This window comes from Gymnoscopelus braueri (assembly GCF_963280865.1).
Source record: "Gymnoscopelus braueri genome assembly, chromosome: 20".
Taxonomy (NCBI): Eukaryota; Metazoa; Chordata; class Actinopteri; order Myctophiformes; family Myctophidae; genus Gymnoscopelus; species Gymnoscopelus braueri.
Genome location: NC_137622.1, coordinates 13,719,686 through 13,743,508, shown reverse-complemented (window position 1 = coordinate 13,743,508; position 23,823 = coordinate 13,719,686). Strand labels below are relative to the sequence as shown.

General features: G+C 40.5%; 2 protein-coding genes across 4 annotated transcripts in view; both read left to right on the top strand.

Annotated features, from left to right (window-relative positions):
- The window catches only part of csnk1a1 (casein kinase 1, alpha 1), a gene marked incomplete at its 3' end in the record, with an annotated part of 35,280 nt that extends 30,316 nt beyond the window's left edge, over nucleotides 1-4,964 (top strand). For all 3 annotated transcript variants that reach the window (XM_080415422.1, XM_080415421.1, XM_080415419.1), the window contains one exon: nucleotides 3,913-4,964. In XM_080415422.1, the coding sequence (XP_080271548.1) occupies nucleotides 3,913-3,920 (8 nt within the window). The remainder of the gene's footprint in view (nucleotides 1-3,912) is intronic.
- A 12,538-nt stretch (nucleotides 4,965-17,502) lies between these two features.
- LOC308075559 (elastase-1-like) lies at nucleotides 17,503-23,053 on the top strand (the record flags this gene model as incomplete). Its single annotated transcript, XM_080415505.1, has 9 exons — nucleotides 17,503-17,551; nucleotides 18,367-18,473; nucleotides 19,058-19,158; nucleotides 19,725-19,850; nucleotides 20,994-21,130; nucleotides 21,271-21,419; nucleotides 21,841-21,987; nucleotides 22,422-22,497; nucleotides 22,866-23,053. The coding sequence occupies 9 exons, from the start codon at nucleotides 17,503-17,505 to the stop codon at nucleotides 23,051-23,053; spliced, it is 1,080 nt and encodes a 359-aa protein (XP_080271631.1).
- Nucleotides 23,054-23,823: the final 770 nt, after the last annotated feature.

The following is a 23,823-nucleotide window of genomic DNA, read 5'->3' as shown; positions in this document are numbered from 1 at the left end:
CCAAATGTTGTGTCCTGATGGCAGGAAGTCAAACTTCAATCCTCAGACCACCACTGGAAACTAAACGGTCCAAACGCATCAACCCAACTGAATTATTTGGGAGGTTCATATTTGGCCAATTGCCATTTATGTTTAAATATTTTTTTTGTTTTATAGTTTAGTCTGAAATATATTGACAATAACTAATATTTATATTTTTATTATTTCAAAATATTTCAAAAGCAAGTGAGTGAATACTGAAATGAGTACGGATTGTTGGTGTTCGTTTGTACTTCCTGCATTGAAAACATGCAGGAACACATGTAGGGCTGCAACTATCGATTATTTTCTTAGAGATTATTCTGTCGGTGGCTTTTTTAAATACTTCAATGTATTTCTTTAAAGATTTATTTATCTAATGTATCAATGGATCGATTAACCACTTAATCTCAGTTTGCTTAGTGTTGTGCAAAAATAGTGAAAATAGACCATTTACAAGCTCACAACGCCAATGGCCATTTAAAAAAATCTTTTTGCCTATGACATGCCCAAAATAGGTATCGATAAACTAATTCTTTTTTTTAAATAATTGATTAATTTGTTTAACTGTTGCACCCCTACTCAAATGGCTACTGTCTTAACCCTATCCTGTGTGCACCACACACAGAAATAGCTCTCCAGGGGCTGTGCATTAACAGCAACCGTGTAAACTACACTGGAATCTTCTTGCAACTAGACGGTGACATTTACATACATGACAGCCTGTTGGAGGGGGTGTGTGAGACTTTCCATGCTTAACTCACAGCTGGAGGGTTCATTTGTTGACCTTCGACCCGGGCCATAATGAGCGACAGTTGGGCCTTTACAACTCCAAGGTGTGGTGCAGTATCAGCCATTTCAAACCTTCAGAATATCCGCATAGCAGTAGTTTGAAATACTTTTATACAATGAAGTAATCAGGTGTCAGGTCGCATCTGAAAATATTTTGTGCCAGGGATCCCCATACAAGATGTGTCTTGTTTAAAAAAATTGCAAATCTTTCACATTTGTTCAAGATTTTTTTTCAATGGCACATCTATAAGCTCACAAAATAATTCCAAAATGGAAAATCTAGAAGCTCTTTCTGAAGTTTGGCCAAAAGCCCAACCGGCAGGCTGAATGACTCAGCTACACAGAGTAACACAACACAGAGGTCTAGACAGTAGAGACCAGTCGATCTGTGTGGTGGCTTGTTTCTGGCGGTGAAGGGATTAACATCATGCAATGAAAGCGCTAAATATTAATTTAGTCTTAATTACACTTGCTGACCTTTCAAAGCAGCCATTGGCGGATTGGCCTCCTGGGTGAATAAATGTAGTTCAGTAGAAAGTACAGCATTTGCCTCAAATATAGTATGAAGTAGCTGAAAGTACAAGTACCTCAACATTTTAATTTGGTTTAATTGAATGAATTTATCTTCATATAGTTGGTCATCAGAATTTTCATCTACTCACTGTGCGTTTCATTGGTGGGCTGTGGGCAGTTCAGAAACCTGCCTACTAAGGACATTATTGATTGAGATTCCAAGCTAATAGAAACTACAGCCTGTGTCCTAATTGCTGAAATAGAAGCCAGTTTGAAATCTTATTTTATATGACCAAACCTGCCTATCGATGATGTCACTGATGGGCAGGTTTGGTGCCATCTTATTATGAGCATTAATGAGGACCAATTATATGAAGATGGCTTGAGTAGTTAAGTAAATACTTGACTAAATGTACTTCCACTAGTTGTGAGATATATTTTGCCACCACCAGTCGGAGGTCTTCTCCATTCTATCACACACTACACTTTATTGCCAAAACTTGATGAAAGTGATATCACTGTTCCTGTTTAACGACTTAAAGCCTATATACATAGTTGACCAGGGTCCCCCAGCGATCTATACTTCTTCAGCCAAATGTTGGCCTACTAAGACATGCCCAGAATAGGGTTGGTTATGCCGATATACATTGTATGACAAATGGCTAAAATAGGTCAAAATCTGCTAGATGTAGATCTTTAATTTCCCCCGTCCTTTTCTTTAAGTGAAACACCTTAGAATTTTATTTTAAGCGCTCTATGATAACGTGTCCAGATAGGGACTGCTAGGGTTAATGTTGTTAATGAAAGTCTTTATTCTCCATAGACACTTCAGCCGTGCAAATGTTCCTCAGTGAGAAGGACCAGCCAACACACTGTAGAGTTTGCACAGCCATGCATGCTGTGTCCTGCAGCGTCACTGCAGCAGAGAGTCACAAGAGGACTGGGTGATATGTGGGCATGTTCCTCTGTCACACACTTGTCTCTACTCACCGCCTTCTCTGGGGCCCACACATGACAGATTTTGGGGTCCGATCCCGATTTAGAAAAGATTCCTAGAAAGATTTGAAAACATTTTTTAACTATAATTACATGTCGAAAACGGGAATGCCTATTTGATTGATATGATGGTTAACCATCGGGACTCATTGGCTGCATTACTGATGTAGTCGAATCATTTTAGCCTTCTCCCAGTCTGTAAGCCAGTATAGAGAGAAGTTTCCACTGTGGCTTTCCCGTTGCTTCTAGGACAATCTGGAGCGTGGACCAGACCAAGCCCTCCAGCTCTAATTACCGCTTGAGGTTTTTTCACAGTGCACCAACACAGAACCAAGTCACAGAAAGATCTTTTGTTTTGTTTCCCCTTTGTTCCACATTGCGTAACATGCACAAGCAAAAATAGCTAATGTTCCAAAATCCGAATCCTACAAAATCAGAAGCCCAGTTAGGCGAAAATAGTAAATCTACAAGCTCACAGCACTTGCTGCAGCGTATTGTGAGCTTGTAGATTGGATATTTTCGCCAAAGAGATTTATTGTTGAGGTAAATACTTGCAGACTTGGTATAGAGCTCTGGGGCACCCCTGGTCAATTAAGTATATAGGATTTAAGTGGTTAAAGTCCAGGTCATCCATGATGTCACAGTGGTTAAGTGACAACAAACATGAGCACGATTGAAGACCAGACCTTGATGTGTACACGTTACTGGATGAGTCCATAGAGGAATAGCTAGCTGCTTGCTCTTTAATTTAAAGGAATAGTCCAGTTAATTTAATTCCAAGGTTCTTGTCAAATGGTTAAACCTGATACTGGCTAGTTGATTCCCTTTGTTTCCATTAACATTGCCACAACATTCCAATGTAGTTATGTGTAGCCACTAGTCAGACTTTCTGAGATCCCTGCCTACCGATAACGTCTACTGGCTAAAACTGTTTGGTAACGATAGAGATTAAGAAAAATAACTGCATCGCAGAACCAATGCAAAGACTTGAAAGAGGTCCTTCATATTGAAACGACATCAGGATTGGTTCTCACTGCTTTACCTACTGTACCTATATTGCTGCACCTACATTGAATTTAGTATGTAGGTACAGCAATTTCCCCCAGACCTGTCTGTAGGCGGAGATCTCAGATCGTGTGGTATCAGAAGACTACGCTTCCACGGGAAAAACAAAATGTTGACAAAAGGACTAAATGGGAAAATAAAACCCTGTCTGAATCCTTTCAGCAAGCAAAATGAGTTCTGGTTCCTGGTGGCTCTCACTACAGACTCTTCCGAAGTTTGAAAACCAAACGAGATTAGCCAATTAGACTAACCTTATTAAATTCCTATTATATCTCACAATTTGTTTTAGTCTTCTACCCCGGCTTTTGTGGCTACACATTTCTTTATTTCTTAAATTTGAATGTATTTCCTGCTCTTTCAAACATAACATTTTAGGTTTTTTCCCCTCTGAATATTTTGTTTTATTAATCTGATGCTTTACTTCCACAGTGAGTCAACGAAGGAGGGCTATTAAAGCTAGCGAAATGTAGTATGGCTGTGCCAAAGCGTTTCTCGTATGTTAACACGCTCTCCTCTGTGTGCCTGCAGGTTTCTAAGCGCCGTGTGTCAGTGGTGGACATCAGAAGAGTGGGCCCTCTCGCCATCGACCAGGACCACCACTCTCTCTCTCTCTCAATCTCTCTCTCACTCTCTACTTTCCTCCAAACCTCCCCAACAAACAAACTGTCTCTCTCCTTCCATGATAACTATCTATGTAATGGATATATATATATATAGATACACATGCCAACGTCTGCAGCGATATCTATATATCGGTATGTATATACAATAAAACTCTCTCCACTCTGAAAGAAAGAAAAGAAGCAGGATTTTTTTGTTTTTTTTGGATGTGGAGGCCGTAGCCCCTCCCTTCCCTAATCTCGCTCCACTCGTCTCTTCTACCCTTCTCTATACGTTCATTTTTGTTTTTATTTTTTGTTTTTCTGGAAACGGAAATGTTGAGATGAATGGTCGGCTGACCCGTTACTTTTTTCTCTCTGTTGCTTAATTTTTTACTTGGTTGCACGCCGGTGTCACGTGCCGAAAATAGCCGATCTACAAGCTCCAAGATTTGTGAGCTTGTGGAACGGCTATTTTTTAACGAGCGACACTGGTGCGAAACTAAGCATAAATCGGGCTTGTCCCTACCCCCAGTGAACACATTTAGAAAATGTCAATCCTCCTTCCCCGCTCCTTTTTTATTATTTTAATCCTTTCTTCCCTCCAAGCAAAATGAAAAGATGTTAACTGAGAACTTTCTTTTTTGTTGTTTCTGAAAGGAAGGAATGAATGATGGTATCCTGGGTGTTATTTACTAAAAGAAAAAGCAAAAATGTTGGATTATAATTTTTTTTGTTCTCGTTTTTCTTCATTCCTTTTTTTTTTCTCCCTATGGTGATTAGGAGTGTCTGTTGAATAGAAACGGCTGTGGTTAAAATGTTTTAACAGCAGACAGCAACAGTCTATGATAGAAACACTTCTCTGGTTCTCTCCCTCTCTCTTTAGAGCTCTGCATTATTATTAAATCTGTTGTAAAATCTATGGTCTTCTGAAACGGTCTCCAAAAAAGAAATACCAATAAAAAAAAACATCAAATACCACAGATTACCAACTGCGAGTCATTATCCCCCCATCCTCTTGAATGTAAAATGACAGGAATATGCTGCCTGTATATTTCATAATCAAATATCAATGGTCTGCTTTGAATGGCTTTATTTTTTTTCTGTGGGGACCACCTGACCGATGGAATGATGAGTTTTATTTATCCTGTGATTGAATTTGCTTCAAGGGGCCCCTAAAGCCTAATTTATACTGTCATGCAATTGAGTGAATAAGTAAAATAGAGGGATAAAAAAAGATTGTTTAAAAAACTAAAAGCTCTATATTCCAACAGTAATCAGAAAGTGCACAAAGATCATTTTATCAGCTTGAATTTTATAGTGTTCCAATTTTGTCTGCTCAATGTTGTGTTTCATCACTTAAAATTACACTTGTTTGGCCTGAAGCCTGTATGAGTTCTTGCTCCTGATTGTATAAAAGTGGTATCCTGACCTGAGAATGTATTTTCTGTTTACTAAAGAGCTTGAGAGACGGGGAGACCAATGTTACTCAACTAACATTCTATATCAATGATTACTATGGGAATATAGAGCTATTTAACACTAACAAAAATATCAAGTGTTAAAAGTGCTAATTGGTATTTTTTAAACAGTTTATTCACTAAAGATTTTTGACCGATCATGACCAAATGATGTATACAGCTTCAAATGACCCAGATGCACTACTATATGTAAATTTAAATGGTCATGATCCAGTTAGCAGAATGACCACCATGTTCACCAATTGGCCTTTAACAAAATTAGCCATAACTCCAGTGACATTAAGACTATACTTAACACTTGAGCTTGATGTTACAAATTTCAGAAATGGTTTCTGCTCAATGACGTGTATTCAAACTATGGAATTTGTTTGTGATCGATGTTAATTGGGCACATCCTGTGGGTGAATCATACAAGCTGCCTTCATTTGCGGTTTTCAGGAAAGAGAAATAATGGAGAGAAAAGGAGGACAGTGAAAACTGTTCAAGTGTCCTAATAAGAGTAGAATGAATATAGCCTGGGTCCAGACCATAGACCCCGCCCACTCCACTAAGTGCCTAGAATGAATATACATAAGATGCATTGTCCGATTAAAACTGCAATAAGGAACAAATTGCAGATCTACAAGCTACATGATGTGTTGTGAGCTTGTAGATTGGCTATGTTCTGCTGTGATTTGGTGTAGGTGGGAAAGCGCACCGAAAGGCAAGTCATGTCCAGTTTACTAAGCCTAGAGGGTTGAAGTGGTTTAAGAATGGGTGGTGTAGGAAGTGAAAGTAAAGTGGCGACTTGAGTGTAAGTGAAGGAGTACTACAGCTGCTAATGCCAGGAGTTTTAAGGGTACTGCATGCTACTAGGACTACTTATTTAGCATAGTAGCATGTAGCATAGATTGCAGTATGGGGGCTATATGCTACCATTAAGACAAAAGAACATTATAGTTGCATGTAGCCCCCCTTACACCTCTGTAGAATGCTGCCCAACAAGAATGCAAGTTCAAGTACCGAATCGTGTAAGAACTGTTCAATATGCAACAATGTAGGCTGATAGTAGGCTTTGCGTACTCTAATTCCCTGTGTAAAATGCATTTTTAAGCCTGTTAAATTAAGAATATGCAAAGTCCATAATGTGCTATATTACTGTCTAATTTGAAATCGAGGTATTTAATAATTAATTTAATAATTTATAATTATTATTCCCACAGGGGTGGGGGGGGCACTGGGGTCTGCCGTAACTATGTTACGCCACTGGTAAAAAAAAAAAAACACATTCAAACGAAAAAGATGAATGTAATTAAATGTAGCATTTTCACCTATAATGACATGACCAAAACAGGGATGCCAGTGGTTCCCAGTGTGCCAGCATGCTGTGGCACACTGGGAACCACTGCACTGCCTTGTGAAGATGATGGTGTGGGCTTTTGTGGTTTTTAGATCAAATTTTTAGGACCCCCAAATGAATATACATTCAGCCACGGGCCCCCATCCCAAAATATTTTGTGCCAGGGATATAAGATTTGTGGTATCAAAGATTCTTTTGAAAATGGATGTACAAGCTCACAACACATCGCAGGCGCGTTGTGAGCTTGTAGATCGGCTATTTTCAAATTGTCAATAGATTTAAAGTGGTTAAACATATTTTGATGCAACATTAACTATTTTGCTCGGGCCCCTGGAACCTCCTCAAGGACCCTTGGGGGTCCCCGGACTCCACTTTGAGAACCACTGGTTTAAAGCAGTGGTTCCAAACCTTTTTTCCTTGGAGCCCCCCCGCCCTCTTACGTCTGACTAAATCTGAGCCCCCCGACTTGTCACACAATATGTACAGTATAGTCCATGAGCCAGAGCCCCAAAATTGAGCAATGATTATCGAAAGAGTGGGCAAAACCATACCTATATTAAATTGTTTATAGGGTCAATATAAGTAAATAGATATATGATAACCTTTCCACAGGAGCAGCTTTTTCATAGTTATCACACATTTTGTTATTTTCCCCATACGTACATGACAGGTGAAAAAATGACAACATTTCAAAAATAGTTATAATGAAACTTCCCCAGTTGATTACTTACATGAAGACAATGATTCATCGTATTACAAGTTTTCTGAAATTGTATATTTAAATACGCAAATTAGACATTTAGTCCATGAGCCAGAGCCCCAAAATTGAGCCAGATATTGAATATTCCCTCGTTAAAAACCTTTGACTCCAACATCTTAACAAAATGAAATGTTGATTCTGGAAAGTTATGCAAATTTGGGCATATTTTCCTAATGCCTAATTTGCATATTTAAATATACAATTTCAGAAAACTTGTAATACAATAAATCATTGTCTTCATGTAAGTAATCAGCTGGGGAAGTTTCATTATAACAATTTTTTTAATTTTGTAATTTTTCACCTGTCATGTACGTATGGGGAAAATAACAAAATGTGTGATAACTATGAAAAAGCTGCTCCTGTGGAAAGGTTATCATATATTTATTTACTTAAATTGACCCTATAAACAATTTAATATAGGTATGGTTTTGCCCACTATTTCGATAATGAAATCTTGTCTGGCTCATGGACTAGTAGTTGTGACGCATTGTGAGCTTATAGATATATATTTTTTTAAACATTGAAATTAAAAACACAATTATGTTTTTGACTGACAATATGACCAACATGGGAATGCCAGGTTGAATGAAGGTGGATGAAGGAACGTTTTAATTTTGTGCAACATGTTGAAAATGTTCCAAACAGACAAGCCCCCCCCCCCCCCCCCCCATGTAATCTTTGGGCCCAGACCCCAGGCTGGGAAACACTGGATTAAATGTATTGCAGAAGGAACTTCAAATTGAAGAATGGTCTGCTGCCTTCCCAGCTTAGATGGTGTCAAACAATGTACCATCATCACTAGCCAGGGCTGGGCGATGTGGACTTGATATTTACAGTATATTGTGAGGCTATTGTGGAGATCACTTTTGGTGCTTTCACAACATATTTATACAATATGTGTATGACATTTCTGATAAATAATCAGAAATGTAATAAAGTGTTTAAAGGCACATTTCATTTGAGCTACAGTGACGTCACATCTCTGCACGTGCAACTGGGTGAACTGACTCCAGTCAAATCTCGTCTTCCCTTAAACTAGACAGCCTACCGCTGTGACGCATTTTCAGATTGCTCTTAGTTTTTTAAATAGCCTATGAATGTACAAACTTGAGATCTTATGGTTAGAGAAAGGTACAATTTAGAAGTAGGTAAGATGTTAAATACTGCTTTGAGTAGGAACTGCTCTTCATTGTCAGCAAAATGAATGGCCTGCACCCATCCATCCCAGCTGGCATTCCTTGTGTGAGCACGCTGTAATCACGCAGTGTTGGAATACGCTCAGTTCAGGTGTAACTGCACCCAGTGTTTGAAAGTAGTTTGAGGAACATTTACTTTACTTGAGTGTGTCAGTTTTTCTATACTTTATACTTCTATTCCACTACATCTCAGAAGCAAATACTGTGCTCTTTACTCCACTATTATTTGAAAACTTTAGCTACAAGTTACTTTGTAAATTTAGATTATTATTACAAAACATACATTAACCAATTAAGACCTATTTTCCTATTTTATTCTTTGTCTATTTGTAAATGCTCAGCTTGTAGATCTGATACTGTATTTTTCTGTCAAGTTTTGAAAACTTCAAACAAAAAAACGCAATGAGGTTTTTGATGCCAGTACTTTTGTACTTTTACTGAAGTAACATTTTATAAAACCCACACAGACACACTTAACCACTTTCACTTTCAGGACAAAATGAAAATAGCAGATCTACAAGCTCGAAAGTTGAAATGTGGAGATTCTGCCTGACGGCGATGTTGTGTGCGGTTTCTGTACTGGCATTGGTAGGGTAGAGTTTTTGCTCACATGCACTGCTTGCCTCAGCAGGCCCTGCAAAACCTGACTGAATGCAACTCTAAATGTGGACCGTTCCCATCGTTGTTGTTGGGTGGAAACCTTGTATGTTCAAAACTGTTCCTTTTTCATTATTTAATTCTAATATTTTTTTAAATAGCCGATCTACAAGATCAGCTATTTTCACTACTTTTGTCTGACACTCTTATAGAAGAAAATGTGGAGATACTGTGGAATTTCTGTGGAATAGTTTTGAAACAGTTTAACAGCACAAATCTTGATTTGGGGTCCCTGGCAATATATTTTCAGATGGTGGTCTGCGGCCAAATACAATCAATTTGGGGTGCTTGACATGAAACAATGTGAGAACCACTGTCCTAGCACTGTCCTAGCACTCTCAATGCAACGAGTGCCACAAAGGGGGGGTCCAGACAGAGAGGAAAAAGTAACAAAAGCAAGCAGAGACAGACTGAAGCTGGGAGGGTGTGCTGGGTGTTTCTGTGGCTAGACTGTGGAACAGATGTCAGGAGGAGGGCAGACCTAGGTCAAGGTTCATGAAACAAACAAACCTCCCATTGCAAGCATTGGTTCTTTTTCGCTGTTGTCTCCACCAGGCCGGACCGGCCGTAGACTATGTCTTTGCTTCTGCCCATCCGTGTGTCCGTGTGTCTGTGTGACTGTGAACAGCAGTAGGCCTACTCCAGTCGGTGAAGTATAGGCTAGGTATATAGGGTTTAAGGCATTGGTTTGCAAAGTGGGGTCCTTGAAGGGGTTCCAGGGGTTACCCAGCAAAATATGTTAATATAGCATCAAAATCAGTCTAACCACGTCCACTGTTTTATACATCTACAAGCTCACATCGCATCGCTGCATTGTGTGCTTGTAGATCAGCTATTTTTGGAATAATTAAGAAATGTTTTAACAAATCTCTTATTTTCAGATGGGGGGGGGGGGGGTCTGCGGCCAAATACGTCTTATTATGGGCAAATTATGACAATTATGACAAAACGTTTTGAGAAGCACTGGTTTAAGGGGTTAAGCAGTCAAACATACGTCTACAGATATTTGCATATTTGGACTGTGCGTGTGACTGCAGAGTGAGTCAGTGAGAGTGAATGACTGTAGAGCCACACCTAACTTAAGGTGTGTCAGTCTTAATGCACAGGTATGAGGAAGCAAAAGAGTGTGTGTGTGTGTGTGTGTGTGTGTGTGTGTGTGTGTGTGTGTGTGTGTGTGTGTGTGTGTGTGTGTGTGTGTGTGTGTGTGTGTGTGTGTGTGTGTGTGTGTGCGCGCGCGCGCGCGTGCGTTACTGTACTTACTTGTGAGGGCCAAATGCCCCACAAGCATAGTAGAATTTGAGAAATAGACATTGTCAGGACAATTACTGTCCTGGTCCTCACAAGAGAACTGGTTGTTTTGGTTAAAGAAAACACTCCTAGAGTTAGACGTACAATAAGTAAAAGTCTCAGGTTGGACTTTGAGTTAGGATTAGGTATTTAGAGGTTAGGTTTAGGGGTTAGAGTTCTACCTGATTTCTACTTATTTGTGTGCCGGTGCACCAAAAATAGCAGATCTACACAAGCTCACAAGGCATTGCAGCGCGTTGTGAGCTCTTAGATGTGCTATTTTCTTGATGGCCTGTGCGTGACATTTCCAACCTAATATGATCTTCTCTAGGCCCCAACCCCACTTAAGCCTGATTTATATACTTAGTTGCCACACTCCAGAAAAAAACGATCTACAAGCTCAAACAACGTGCTGGGAGTCGGGACGTGTTGTGAGTGAGCTTGTAGATAGACATAACCCCCTGCGGTTCTCTTTGCTTAAACCAGTTGAACCAGGTTTCACTACAGTGCGTTTCCTGTGCGTTTGAGAGTTTACACCAATTGTGGTAGAAGTAGGCTACTCAGATTTGTTTTACTTAAGTAGAAATAGCAATACGACAATAACAAAATACTCTGTTACAAGTAAAAGGCCTGTATTCAAAATTTGACTTCAAAGTACAAAAGTTCTGGCATCAAAATGCACTTAAAGTACCAAAGTAAAAGTACAAAATTCTTTCAAAATGTGTCAAACTTTTTAAAAAATATCTCTACAAGCTCACAACGTGTCGCATCGTGACATGTTGTGAGTTGTCTAAAATAGGGTATCATCGATTCGATGGGGATTCCGAGCTACTAATAGTATCTGTCTTTCTCTGCTGAAATAGAATTATTCTTGCATCAATAAAACAAAAAAGTTTGTAACTTTTTTGAAATGACCAAACCTGCCTACCGATGATGTCACTGGTAGGCAGGTTCCTGAATTGTCCACAGCCCTCCTCTGAGACACAGACCAAGTAGACAGAAATTGTGCCATATATGAAGACAAGTTTAAAAATGGAGGAAGTGCTCCTTTAACGTGCACTTGGCCCATTATATGGCCCTAGAGTGCCATCTAGTGACCAAACATATTAATGGTCAAAATATACTTTATGCACATAGAATTTGACAAGGGCACATAGTGAATCTTCATAGATTTCATTATTGGAATAGTATATAATGTGACTAATTAATATTATGGCCTTTTATACAGCCGCCTCCAAATGTATGAGAAGCATTTGCTCAAAAACTAAAGGGCACCAAATCCAAACTTCTTTCCAGTCACTGACTCTGCAGGCCTTGAGGTTTCTAGAACACTGATTCTCAACGTCGGGTCCAAGGACCACCAGGGGTCCAATTGGACCCTTTCGGGTCTATTTGTTCCATTTGTACACTCAGAGTTAATCTAACACTGAGGATTTTACGATTTGGGTCCCAGAGATAAAAGAAAATAGTAGCAAATGAGGTCTGTAGCCAACTGGGGGTCCTTGAAATTCAAAAGGTTGAGAATTATAGTGCGACCCCAGTGTAAAATACTCGCCGCTTATTTAGCTCTGAGTGTACAAATGGAACATTTGTCCATTTGTACACTCTCTGTGACTCAAAGCTTCACCAATCCGTGAAACTGAGAGGTTGGGTTGGCCAATCAGGGACGCCGATGCATACACCCCCCCCCCCCCCCCAAACACCCGCAGTCAGACAGATACAGACATCTGTGCCAATAAGCACTGCACACCCCCGGGTCATATGGGACACATGCCAAGTTTGAGTTTGAGATAGATAGATACATAGATTGATTGATTATCGTGCCCTTGATCACAGGCTTGTCAATTGCATATATAGGCCTTTTTGTGTCCTCAATTGTTTAATTTAGCCAAAGCCAAAGTTCCATTTTGCATGTGAGCCCAGTTTGGCCCTATCATGAACTCACCCGTGCAGTGGTGGCTCCAGAGGGAGTCTACAGGGGCACTGGCTGCTGTTGAAATCTGATTGGTCCCTGAAGTGTCCCTTCTAATATAATGAATGTGCCACGCCACCCCCACTGATAAAAAAAGGTTGTGCCCATGAGCCGGGTGGTCCTATACACTCACTACGCAAGTTGCGTGTAGGGCTTCGCAAATTACACAAAGGCCCGCCTAGCCCTCGTGTCAAAGCAGGTGTCAGTGTTTACAACATTGATGAGAGGATTAAGTGGAACTATGGTCACAAAGAGAGAGATAGAGAAAAAAAAACACAATGATCTCTCATTGTGTATTTTCTTTTTTTCCATCTCTCTCTCCGTGACCATTGTGTTCTCTCCTCTCCACATTTTAATGGTATTAGCATCTTGATTCAGCATGTCAAAAGGGCACTGCTGTAGGCCAGCTTCTACTGGAATCAGGCAACCTCCGTTCAACAGCATAGTCCCAATTTCAGTACGCGGGGATGTTACTGGGACTCTACGGTCAAGGCTTGGGAACCTATGGATCCATCTTTCAGTTGCCAGTATAGCCGCTGTGGCTGCAAGCAGTCATGTAGCTGGCGCGGCAAATGCTGTAAAGCTGCGGGTCCATTGCACCTCATTAATTGGATGTGAGTGCATACAGTATGATAACATACAGTATAAGCACATACAACCCCTGCCCACCCCCACCCCCCCCGGACATAAGTACTAATAATCGCTCGTACATATACAGTACCATAGGCACCTACTGTAGAGAGACTTAGCACTTTTATGTGGATTGTTGTGTGCGTGTGAGTGTGCGTGTGAGCGTGTGCGTGTGCGTGTGCGTGTGCGTGTGCGTGTGTGTGTGTGTGTGTTGGGAATACCGGTAAGCTAATTAGAGTGCTGCTCGAGATAGATTTAATCATAAATCTGAGCATTACAATGTGTTTCTAATGCTCAAAAGATAAGACAAAATACACGTCAAGTTTCCCAAAAGCATAAAAGGTTAAGGACAAGCATTCCAACATGTGTATATGAAATAGACACCAGGTTTTTATTTGTAGCTCATCTGGTTCAAAAGTTATAGCCAAAGGCCTGGGCCGTAGCGTGACGGTCCAGGCACCCTAGACTGCAATGCTAGCCTGGCAGCGTGTCGCGGGTTCGACTCCCGTTCCCGGCGACCTTTGCTGGGTGTCACCCCGCCCCCATCTCTCTCCCCATTTCCTGTCAGCTTACTTTCCCTGTCCCACTCTAAAATAAAGGCATAAAACAACCTAAAAATACAAAATCATCGCCAAAACTGTTTTCAGGTGGTAGGGTAGCCATATTGGATTTGGCCACCATATCGCGACCCCGAAGGTCACTGGCTCAGGTGCCTAAGCTAAATCATAGACCATGCCCTGGGCTACATTTCGGCCAAATTTTGTGCTTTTAGACTGATTAGTGCAAAAATATCCCTAAGGGCCCCGACTAACATGGGACATTTTGACAACTTTTTAACATAGCTGATCATTTTGTACATGATAACACCTTCCGCCTGTGACTAGACTATTATCTAATGTGACTTAATTGGTCTAAACAATTGAACAGCTCAATGTCTCCAAGACCAACGAGATTGAGATTGTGATTGACTTTCGGAGAGCCCGCCCCACCCCACAGCCAGTTTCGGGGGGTAAATATGTTTTTATACATTCTAAACTTGTGAAATGGGACATTCTGCATAATGAGTACTTTTACTTTTCAGTATATTTCGATACCAATACTTTAGAGTATTACTTTTACTCAAGTAAAAAATGTGAGTAGCCTACTTTTTCAACCACTGGTGTGACATCAGGGTGAGATCAGCAGGGATATGTGGGTGTGGTGAGTAGGCTATACCTGCGCTCTAATGTCTTTGCACTGCCCTCCATCATTCAGTATTTCCATCTCAGGAACTTGGAAGACTGAAGTTGCCAAAAGAGACTTTCTGAAGTGCGTCGATCTTGGAAGAAATTCAGAGCCAGGTGGGCTATAAATCTACCTGTTCATATTTTATTAAGCTATATAGCTACATTAGATTTCTAAGCCTATACATTAGATTTCTAAGCCTATTTCATAATGGAAAACCCCAAAATATAGCTGCCACTTTTTTGTGGTGTGACATAATTAAGATTGTTGCCTATTTTAATGTGAATATTAGCCTATATTATTATGCTGTTACCTATTATGATTGCCTATACCTGCCTTATAGGCTACCTTGCCATAATGTGACTCCAAATATTGGTGAGATATCTTCAAAAGTTGCTCCGTGGATTAGAAATTGATATTCCAAAATAGTCTCTACTCTGTGACTCAAATTGCAGGTGAAACAGTTTTCAAAGTAAAAATGTTAATAAAATAGACACTTCATGTTGATTTTTACTATTGATTCGGGTTGTTTATGTGCTATTAATAGTCATAAGTTATAATGTTGATGTGTATATTGAAGTATAGACCTATTTCGGTCTGCTTTAAGCTCTGCTGGTTTTCATTAATTAGCCTGTATGCTATGCTGGTTGTTCTTTTGATTGATTGAGCACTTTATTGAAAGGTAATTCAAAAGGCTGTGGAAACTTGAAAGGTCTATTTGCATGCGGGACCTTCAGTGTTGTACTACTGTGTAGACTAGCCATGGTTCACATGACGCTCGTCTGTCACAAGCGTCATGGCGCAACTTCTACCTGGTTTTGGCACTTTCTCCATACAACCCATACCCGCCGTACATCTACATAAACGTTCAAATTTAAAATATAAAGTACTGACTCTACGGCCATGTAAAAAGTTGAAACGCTTGGGTGTAAGTACCCGTATCTTCCGTATTGTTAAATAAAAGGTATTTTAATCCGATTGGTGGCCATTTTCTCATAGTTATGATGAATCGGAGTGCAGTACACCTTCCAACCGATAGGGTCACATAGTGGAAAGCATATGAACAAAATGTTAAGAAAATGGCCACCGATCGAATTAAAATGCTTTTTATTGAACAATACCGAAGATACGTGTACTTAGATTTAAACGTTTCAACTTGTTACATCCATGGCCGTGGGGTCAACACTTTATATTTGAAATTTGAACGTTTATGTAGGTGTACGGGTTGTAAATGGAGAAAGTGACAAAACCAGGTACAAGTTGCACCATGACTGTCATGACATGACTGTCATGATATGACAGTCATGTTTCAGGGCTATGTGTGTGTAGACCTACTTTGATGATGTAGTTGAACAACTACAGTGTTATGACGTTCAATGGAACCTGCCTTAAAATACTTTTACTTCTACTCCACTACTCCTCAGAGGCAAATATTGTACTTTTACTCCACAATTATATGAAAACTTTAGTTACTAGTTACTTTGTAGATTTTGAACATGATTACAAAACATACATTCCACTTCAACCCCATGCATTTCGAGCCATTTCAAAATAGCCGATCTACAAGCTCACAACGTATTGTGAGATTGTAGATCTGCTATTTTCAAAAGATTTGTATACTTTTGAAAACTTGTGAAATGGGACATTCTGCATAATGAGTACTTTCTACTTTTGGTACTTTAAGTACATTTTGATACCAATACTTTTGTAGTTTTACTCAAGTAAAATTTTAATTCCAGACTTTTACTTGTAACAGAGTATTTCTACATTGCAAGTAAAAAAATGTAGTACTTTTTTCCCCCCACCACTGCTCCTCAGCCTTTGAACTTGTCCATGTGCACAATTATTCACTCAGTCAGTTCCACTATAATGCCTGTAGGGGGTGTCAGTCAGTTCTTTAGAGTTTGACAAACAATCCTCTTTGGGCTGCATATTATTTGACAGGCTACTGTGTAGGACTGTTGTGTCTTCAGTCAACAGCAGATGTCTTTCATGACTGTATGTTGCCTGATGTCTTGTGATGTATTCTTTCCCACAAAGCCAAAGTGCAGTTGGCTAACTAGTAACTACACAAATAAACAAACTGGGGGGGAAATGGCTTGTGTTCCATATAGGTTATCGTATATAAGTGATATTACCCTATTTGTATAATAATTTGTTCATTAGGTAATTCTTTATCCCCCAAAATCATGAGGGCTGGTCTGACCTTTGAGACAAATAAATAAGTCAATGTGTCCCCAAAATGTAGTTACTGCACTTTGGCTTTGCAGGCCATCAGCACATTTTGATGGAAAGTGTAAAACACCTTTGTGTGACATTGCAACATGCAGCATGTTCAACATACATTCTTTTAAAGAAACCCAGTTAATACTCTCAAAGGGTTGAATTGTGCCGATTGTTGGTAGGCCATGGGCATTTCTTCTCACAGTATTAAAGAGACACATTTCTGAACATTCCATTCATGGGTTACAATGTTACATTAGGAGTTTAGACGTACAGATAAAAGCATTAAACCACCTGCACACTGGCGCCCACATACTGTTTTTGATTCTTTTATCTGTTGTGCGTCATGCTCTCTAGCCCTGCTACAAATGACAAAAGGACTGTGAAATGCAAAAGGTTGAGAATCACTGATTCAACCCATTAAAACCGGGAAAGCATCTGTGTCATTTTAGATTTTAACTATATATATATAGCACATTGGTTGTTTTTTTTAAAGCAAACATATTTAACTCAAATCTTTGCTCCTGGTGGTTCCTGGTACAAAATATTTTGAGATGGGGGTTGGTGGCCAAATACATAATAAGTTTGGGGGGTCCTTGACATGAAAAAGTTTGAGAACCACTGATATAGCAACATAGGATTCAGAAGACATTTGTAGAATCGGCCTCCTGTCTTAATGGGTCATTACATCTGTATTTCACCAGATCTCTGTGAGCGACTGAGATTTGAGGTCTCAGAATGTCCGTACGCATGAATGCTGCTGACAGCAGCATTGCGCTTGAACAACCCATACAGTCTGGTAAGAGATTTTACTAAACAAAAAAAAACAACAACAACAAAAAACAACAACACACAAATAGATCTTTATTTTTAGGTTCAAAGATTTTAATCTCACTTCCTGTGTGCGTGTGTGTGTGTGTGTGTGTGTGTGTGTGTGTGTGTGTGTGTGTGTGTGTGTGTGTGTGTGTGTGTGTGTGTGTGTGTGTGTGTGTGTGTGTGTGTGTGTGTGTGTGTGTGTGTGTGTGTGTGTGTGCGTGCGCGTCCGTGCGTGTAGGTCCTCGAGTCTGGTTCAAATGGTTCCGTCCTTATACTCGTAGTAAATGGACTATTTATGGTGTTCTTCTGAGCACTGCTAGCCTGACTACCATCCTTGCACTGGTGTTTGCTCTACGCAGTGCCTCTGTGCCAGCCACTGAGGTAAAGCATCTGGGGCTAACTGGTTCAAAAGGTGAGTTTGAGAGTAATACAATTCTACTCCTGAGTATGGTTTCTTATTTGATAGTAGGATGTAAGAAATTATACATCTTAATGTTATGATGTACAGTACAGTACAGTACAGTACAGTACAGTACAGTACAGTACAGTACAGTACAGTACAGTACAGTACAGTACAGTACAGTACAGTACAGTCATCATCATTCAACCTCATGAAAGGGCATGTCATAATAGGCAAACATTCAGTGAAAATAGGTGAAGAGCTTTCATATAGAGGGAAAAGGGGAGGGGGTCATTTACAGACCCTTGGGGGACCCCGGTCAATGAAATATATAGTGTTTAAGGGGTTAAATAATAACAACTGGAAAACTTTTTCTCTCCCCCGTGTCTTGTTCTCAGAGCTTGGCCCTGACGGTGTCCGGGTTGTCCCCCAGTATCTGGAAGACATTGTTGCAGAGAGAGTTGTAGGGGGGGAGGAGGCCCAACCCAACGCTTGGCCTTGGCAGGTAACATTTAGCAGTTTGGCTCCATTTGTACACAGTGATACGCACGCACGCACGCACGCACGCACGCACGCACGCACGCACGCACGCACGCACGCACGCACGCACGCACGCACGCACGCACGCACGCACGCACGCACGCACGCACGCACGCACGCACGCACGCACGCACGCACGCACGCACGCACGCACGCACGCACGCACGCACGCACGCACGCACGCACGCACGCACGCACGCACGCACGCACGCACGCACGCACGCACGCACGCACACACACACACACACACACACACACACACACACACACACACACACACATACTATTCTAATTCTATAAAGTTCACACCGTGAGCTTGTAGATCGGCTAGTATCCCTGGCACAACATATTTTCAGATGGGGGGTCCATGGCCTAATAGCTGATACATATCAATTTGGGTTCCTTGACATGAAAATGTTTGAGAAACCACTGTCATACAGCACTTGCGTATGGTTGTGCCTGACAGCTAAATGTTTTGGAACTCTAATGCCAGGTCATTATTTACTTAGCTTAAATGACATATCTTTTACCATGTTGTGTTTGTGTCAGATCTCTCTTCAGGCTCTGTTCCAGGGCAGATACCGCCACTTCTGTGGAGCAACCCTGATCAACGAGAGCTGGGCCATGACTGCGGCCCACTGTGTCGACCGGTATGTCTCAACCTTTTTCATTTCAAGGACCCCCAGGGCCCAGTTTGCATATCAAATGCATTAGACCACAGACCCCCATTTGATACAATTTTATTTTACATCTCTGGGACCCCAATATATACTATAAAGTCCTCCGTGTCAATTTAACTAATAGTTTACAAATGTAACAAAATGGACGTGTAAGGGTCCATTTGGTTCCATTTGTACACCCTCAGAGTTACACAATTTGGACCCCTGGTGGTCCCCAGACGCAACGTTGGGAAATTGTATATTTAACTACCAACCTACATACACACACTTTGTTGGCCTTATGAATTTGAGTTAGATCTGCAAACATTCTGGAAAAGTTTGACTTAAACATGAACACATGCTTTGTGCATCTTCAATCTGTTGGCAGTTTAAACATTCATGTCAGGCATCTGTCACCGACTGGAGTATTTAATCATTTGAACTACCTGATTGCCATAATACTGTACAATGGCCACTTTTTTTGAAGGAAAAAGGTGAAAAAACATGGTTTGATGTTAACAATGTCTCTCTCTTTCTTTTGCAACAACACACGGCAGGCCCGGGAATAAGCTTCGTGCGGTTGCTGGTGAGCACGATCTCCACAGCGTCAGTGGCAGAGAGCAGGTGGTGAACGTCCGTGAAGTGCACATCCATCCCATGTGGAATGGGGATGTGTCCCATGGGTGGGTGGACCGTCATTGTTTTAGACAAACTTTTTCTTTTTTGCTACAAAGAAATGTTGATCTTCTACGGGAACATTCTGAGTAATAATCACAAGGTGATCTCAGTGGCTTTGCACATTGTTGCTGTTGGGTCGAAACCTTGTAGGCCTATGTTCCAAACTGTTACTTTTCAGAAAACGGAAAAAAGAACATGTGTTCCAATGGATCCAATGTAATTATTAATCACATGCTCTTCTCTTGTTGATACTTGTCAAGGGTTCAACATTTATAAAACCCACAGATAGACTTAAAGGAGTAGTTCACCCAAAAAATTACTTATTTCCTATCAATTACACACCCCATGAAGCATTGAATTCATGGAGATTTCTTTTTCCACTAAGCCAATAATTTGATGACCGGCGGTCTCTCCGGTAGGAGACACAAGGAGTCTCCTTTGTGTCTCCTACCGGATACATTAGCATCTTTATTATTATCATCAAATTATTGGCTTAGGAATGCGACTAAAACAAAAAAATCTCCATGAATTCAATGCTTCATGGCGTGTGTAATTGATAGAAAATAAGTAATTTTTTGGGTGAACTACTCCTTTAACCACTTTCACTTAAAAAGAAACAATTGCTAAAAAAAAAAGAAAAAAAGCTCACAACACTCACGTAAGCTTGGCGACGTGCTGTGAGCTTGTAGATCGGGTATTTCTTTTTGTTTTGTGTGACACTATATTACAAAGTAGGGCATTAATTTACGAAAAAACAATATGGAGATTTGGAATATGGAAACAAGGTTTCTAACCAACAGCTACGATATGCCACATCTACACTAGAAGGAAATGTTCAAAGTAAATGTTTTCACTGACAGTATGTGCTGGTCAGAGGGGTTGTGTAAGGTGTCACAGTCTATTTGTTGCATTTTGACCATGTATTGTTTTATTTCCAACTTATAATAGACAAGAAACATCTAAAGAAAGGATTGAAATGAAAGAATGGGTTCAGATTGTTAGAAATCAAAGTAAAGCTTTGTTTATAATATGCTTACATTTGAAGTATAAATCAGGCTTAAATAGTCCAACTGGCAGCCAGTAGTCTGTTGTCTTTATCACATTCAACTAAACACCTGCTACACTGCATGTACTTAACTTATTTTTAGAAATGACATTGCCCTGGTCCACTTTGACTCTGACGTGATCCTGAACCAGTGGGTTCAGCCTGCTGCACTGCCACCTGCTGGACAGATTCTGCCTCACAACACCACCTGCTACATCACCGGTTGGGGGGTCACACACCGTGAGTTGGATACAGGGGGAAAATAGTTTTTTATTTAAATCTTATTTTATTAAAATACATAATTCGATTAAATCGATTAGTTTGAGTAACATTTGCACCCTTTGTCTATTTTTTGTGTAATACCCCTTTTCCTTTCACAGCTAATAATGCTGGACCAAGCCACCGACTGATGCAAGCCTACCTTCCCCTCATTGACCATCAGACCTGCTCCAGACCTGACTGGTGGGGAGAGATTGTGAAGACCACCATGATCTGTGCAGGGGGTAACGGCGCTCAGGCTGCCTGTTTTGTGAGTGTACTGACATAAGGAATTATAAGTAAACTATATCATAGGATTTATGCCTTAGCAGGCTTTTTACATTTTCATTCATCCTGCAGTAAGGTGGTTTATTTATTTGCAGAGTGATACAGCATTCATACTAAAATCATCAGTGTCAATTTAACTAGGAAAATGTCAAATTGGACCCAAACACTAATTAACATGAGCATGTAAGGGTCCATTTTTACACACGCACATTTAAGAACGAGTAGTTTACTGCATGGCTGCAACTTTTATCTGTGACTGACACTGGGATGCAGAAGAATATATAAAAGAATAAAAGTTAAAAGTCTTCTAATGTTTATAATCACATGTGGTTAATTATTCAGTCATTGGACCCTTGTGAATAAACAAACTTTCTCTTTCTGTCTGCCTACAAACCTACATGTAGGGAGATTCTGGCGGCCCTCTGAACTGTGAGGTGAACGGCACCTACATCGTCCATGGTGTCACCAGCTTTGCGCACAGACGCTGCAATGTCCCCAAGAAGCCCAATGGCTTCGCACGCGTCTCTGAATACATTGACTGGATTTACCAGGTAAGATCCATAACTGATATACGTAAGAGTGATCTCATAAAGGAATGTTTTGAAGTGTAGGCTACTCAAACCTACATGTGGACTCCAATATTCAGTGCCACTAAACATCTTTCACGCTCTCACCATTTTCTTGTAAAATGTGTTAGATTAAATTCTTATGGACTAATAAACTATGGTCTATTGGATTATTACATATAGCCTTTCTCTTGTTCATCTGTTTCCAGACCACAAACTAAGGAGGAGAAGAATCAGCTCACAAAAACCAGCTCGACTTCTGCAACTATTTTCAGAACTCTGACATCACATCAAAACAGTCATTCAAGACCTTCAATTGGCTTCCTTCCGGGCCAAGCAAAGAATCAAAGTCAGAATACTACCCCTACAAAGCCCTCAATAACCTAGCTCCCCCCTACCTATCCCACATACTCCTCCAGCATGTCCCTATGCCTACTCACTCAGGTGCGGTGAATGCCAGCCAACCAACTGGAAATTCCAAGGACCAAACCAGAGGTGATGAGACATTTTCTGTTGCTGTTTGTGGAATGCACTCCTAACCACATCAAAGAGCCCCCCATCCTTCAAAACTGCCCTCAAAAGCCACTCATTACCATTTATATTAGATGTTGCAAGAGATAAAATGGATTTAGTATCCAGTATAACATTTCTCTGCACTGCTATCTTGCTTTTTGTTTGATGTTTTGAATTGATCTGCAGGACCTAATTTGTAACAGGTCTTTTCAATCTTTATCTGGCAATGTCAGCTGACTTCTGGCAATGTGTAAATAACTGCCAAGCCCAAGGACACAAGTGTCTCTGTTTTCATTGTACAAAGATATTTAAGGCTACTTTCTCATGTAATCTGTTTCTTTATGGATAAGGATCCCATGAGAATTATGGTGAATGTGGCACAGTTTTAGCCGAGAGACCCTTAACTCCACCCAACACAGGTGCAAAGATCTCTTGGTACCCCACTCTACACAGAGTGGCCCTGGTGACATCATCCACCGACCTGCCTCAACAACCACAGAACGGACACAGAACGCTACTAGTTAGGCTCACTCTGTGACAAATTCAGTGTATTCAGTGTTATTTTCCACATGCCATTCATTCGTTCATTCGTGGTTTTGTGGCCTAACTAATCTTGAACTATTCAGAGAACCCCACCATCAAGAACAATAAGGGTTATATATAGGAGGTAAATGAATACTGAAATGAAATTAATGTCCCCCCACCCATTAATGTCCCCCCACCACTTTATAAAAAGTATGACTAATAGCTTAGAATAAGTTGATTAAAGTGAGTCTTGTAACGGAATCCTCCTCAACACCTACACGCCCCTCAACAACAAAGCCCCTGACTTCTGTCCCTGCCCACTCACTCAGGTCTGGTGAATGCCAGCCAACCAGCTGGAAATTCACAGGACCAAGGACCAAACCTGAGGTGATAAAACATTTGTTGTTGCTGTTTAAGGAATGCACTCCCAACCACGTCAAGAGGCCCCCACCTCAAAACTGCCCTCAAAAGCCACCTTTATGACACATTCTAGCTGTTGGAAGAGTTAAATGAGAATGACATGCTGAAGTTACGCTGACATGCCGTGTTGTTGCAGAGCTGTGTTTTTCTGTACTGATATTTTGCTTTTTGTTTGATGTTTTGAATTTTTCTGTATTCTAATTTGTAACAAGCTAATTTCAATCTTTATCTGACAATGTCAGCTGACTTCGGACAGAGTGTAAATCACTGCCAACGAGTCAGAGAACCACACCATCAAGTTCAATAAGGGTTATTGGAGGTAAATAATTATTGAAAATAAAATAATTTCTTCCCTAGCATCAG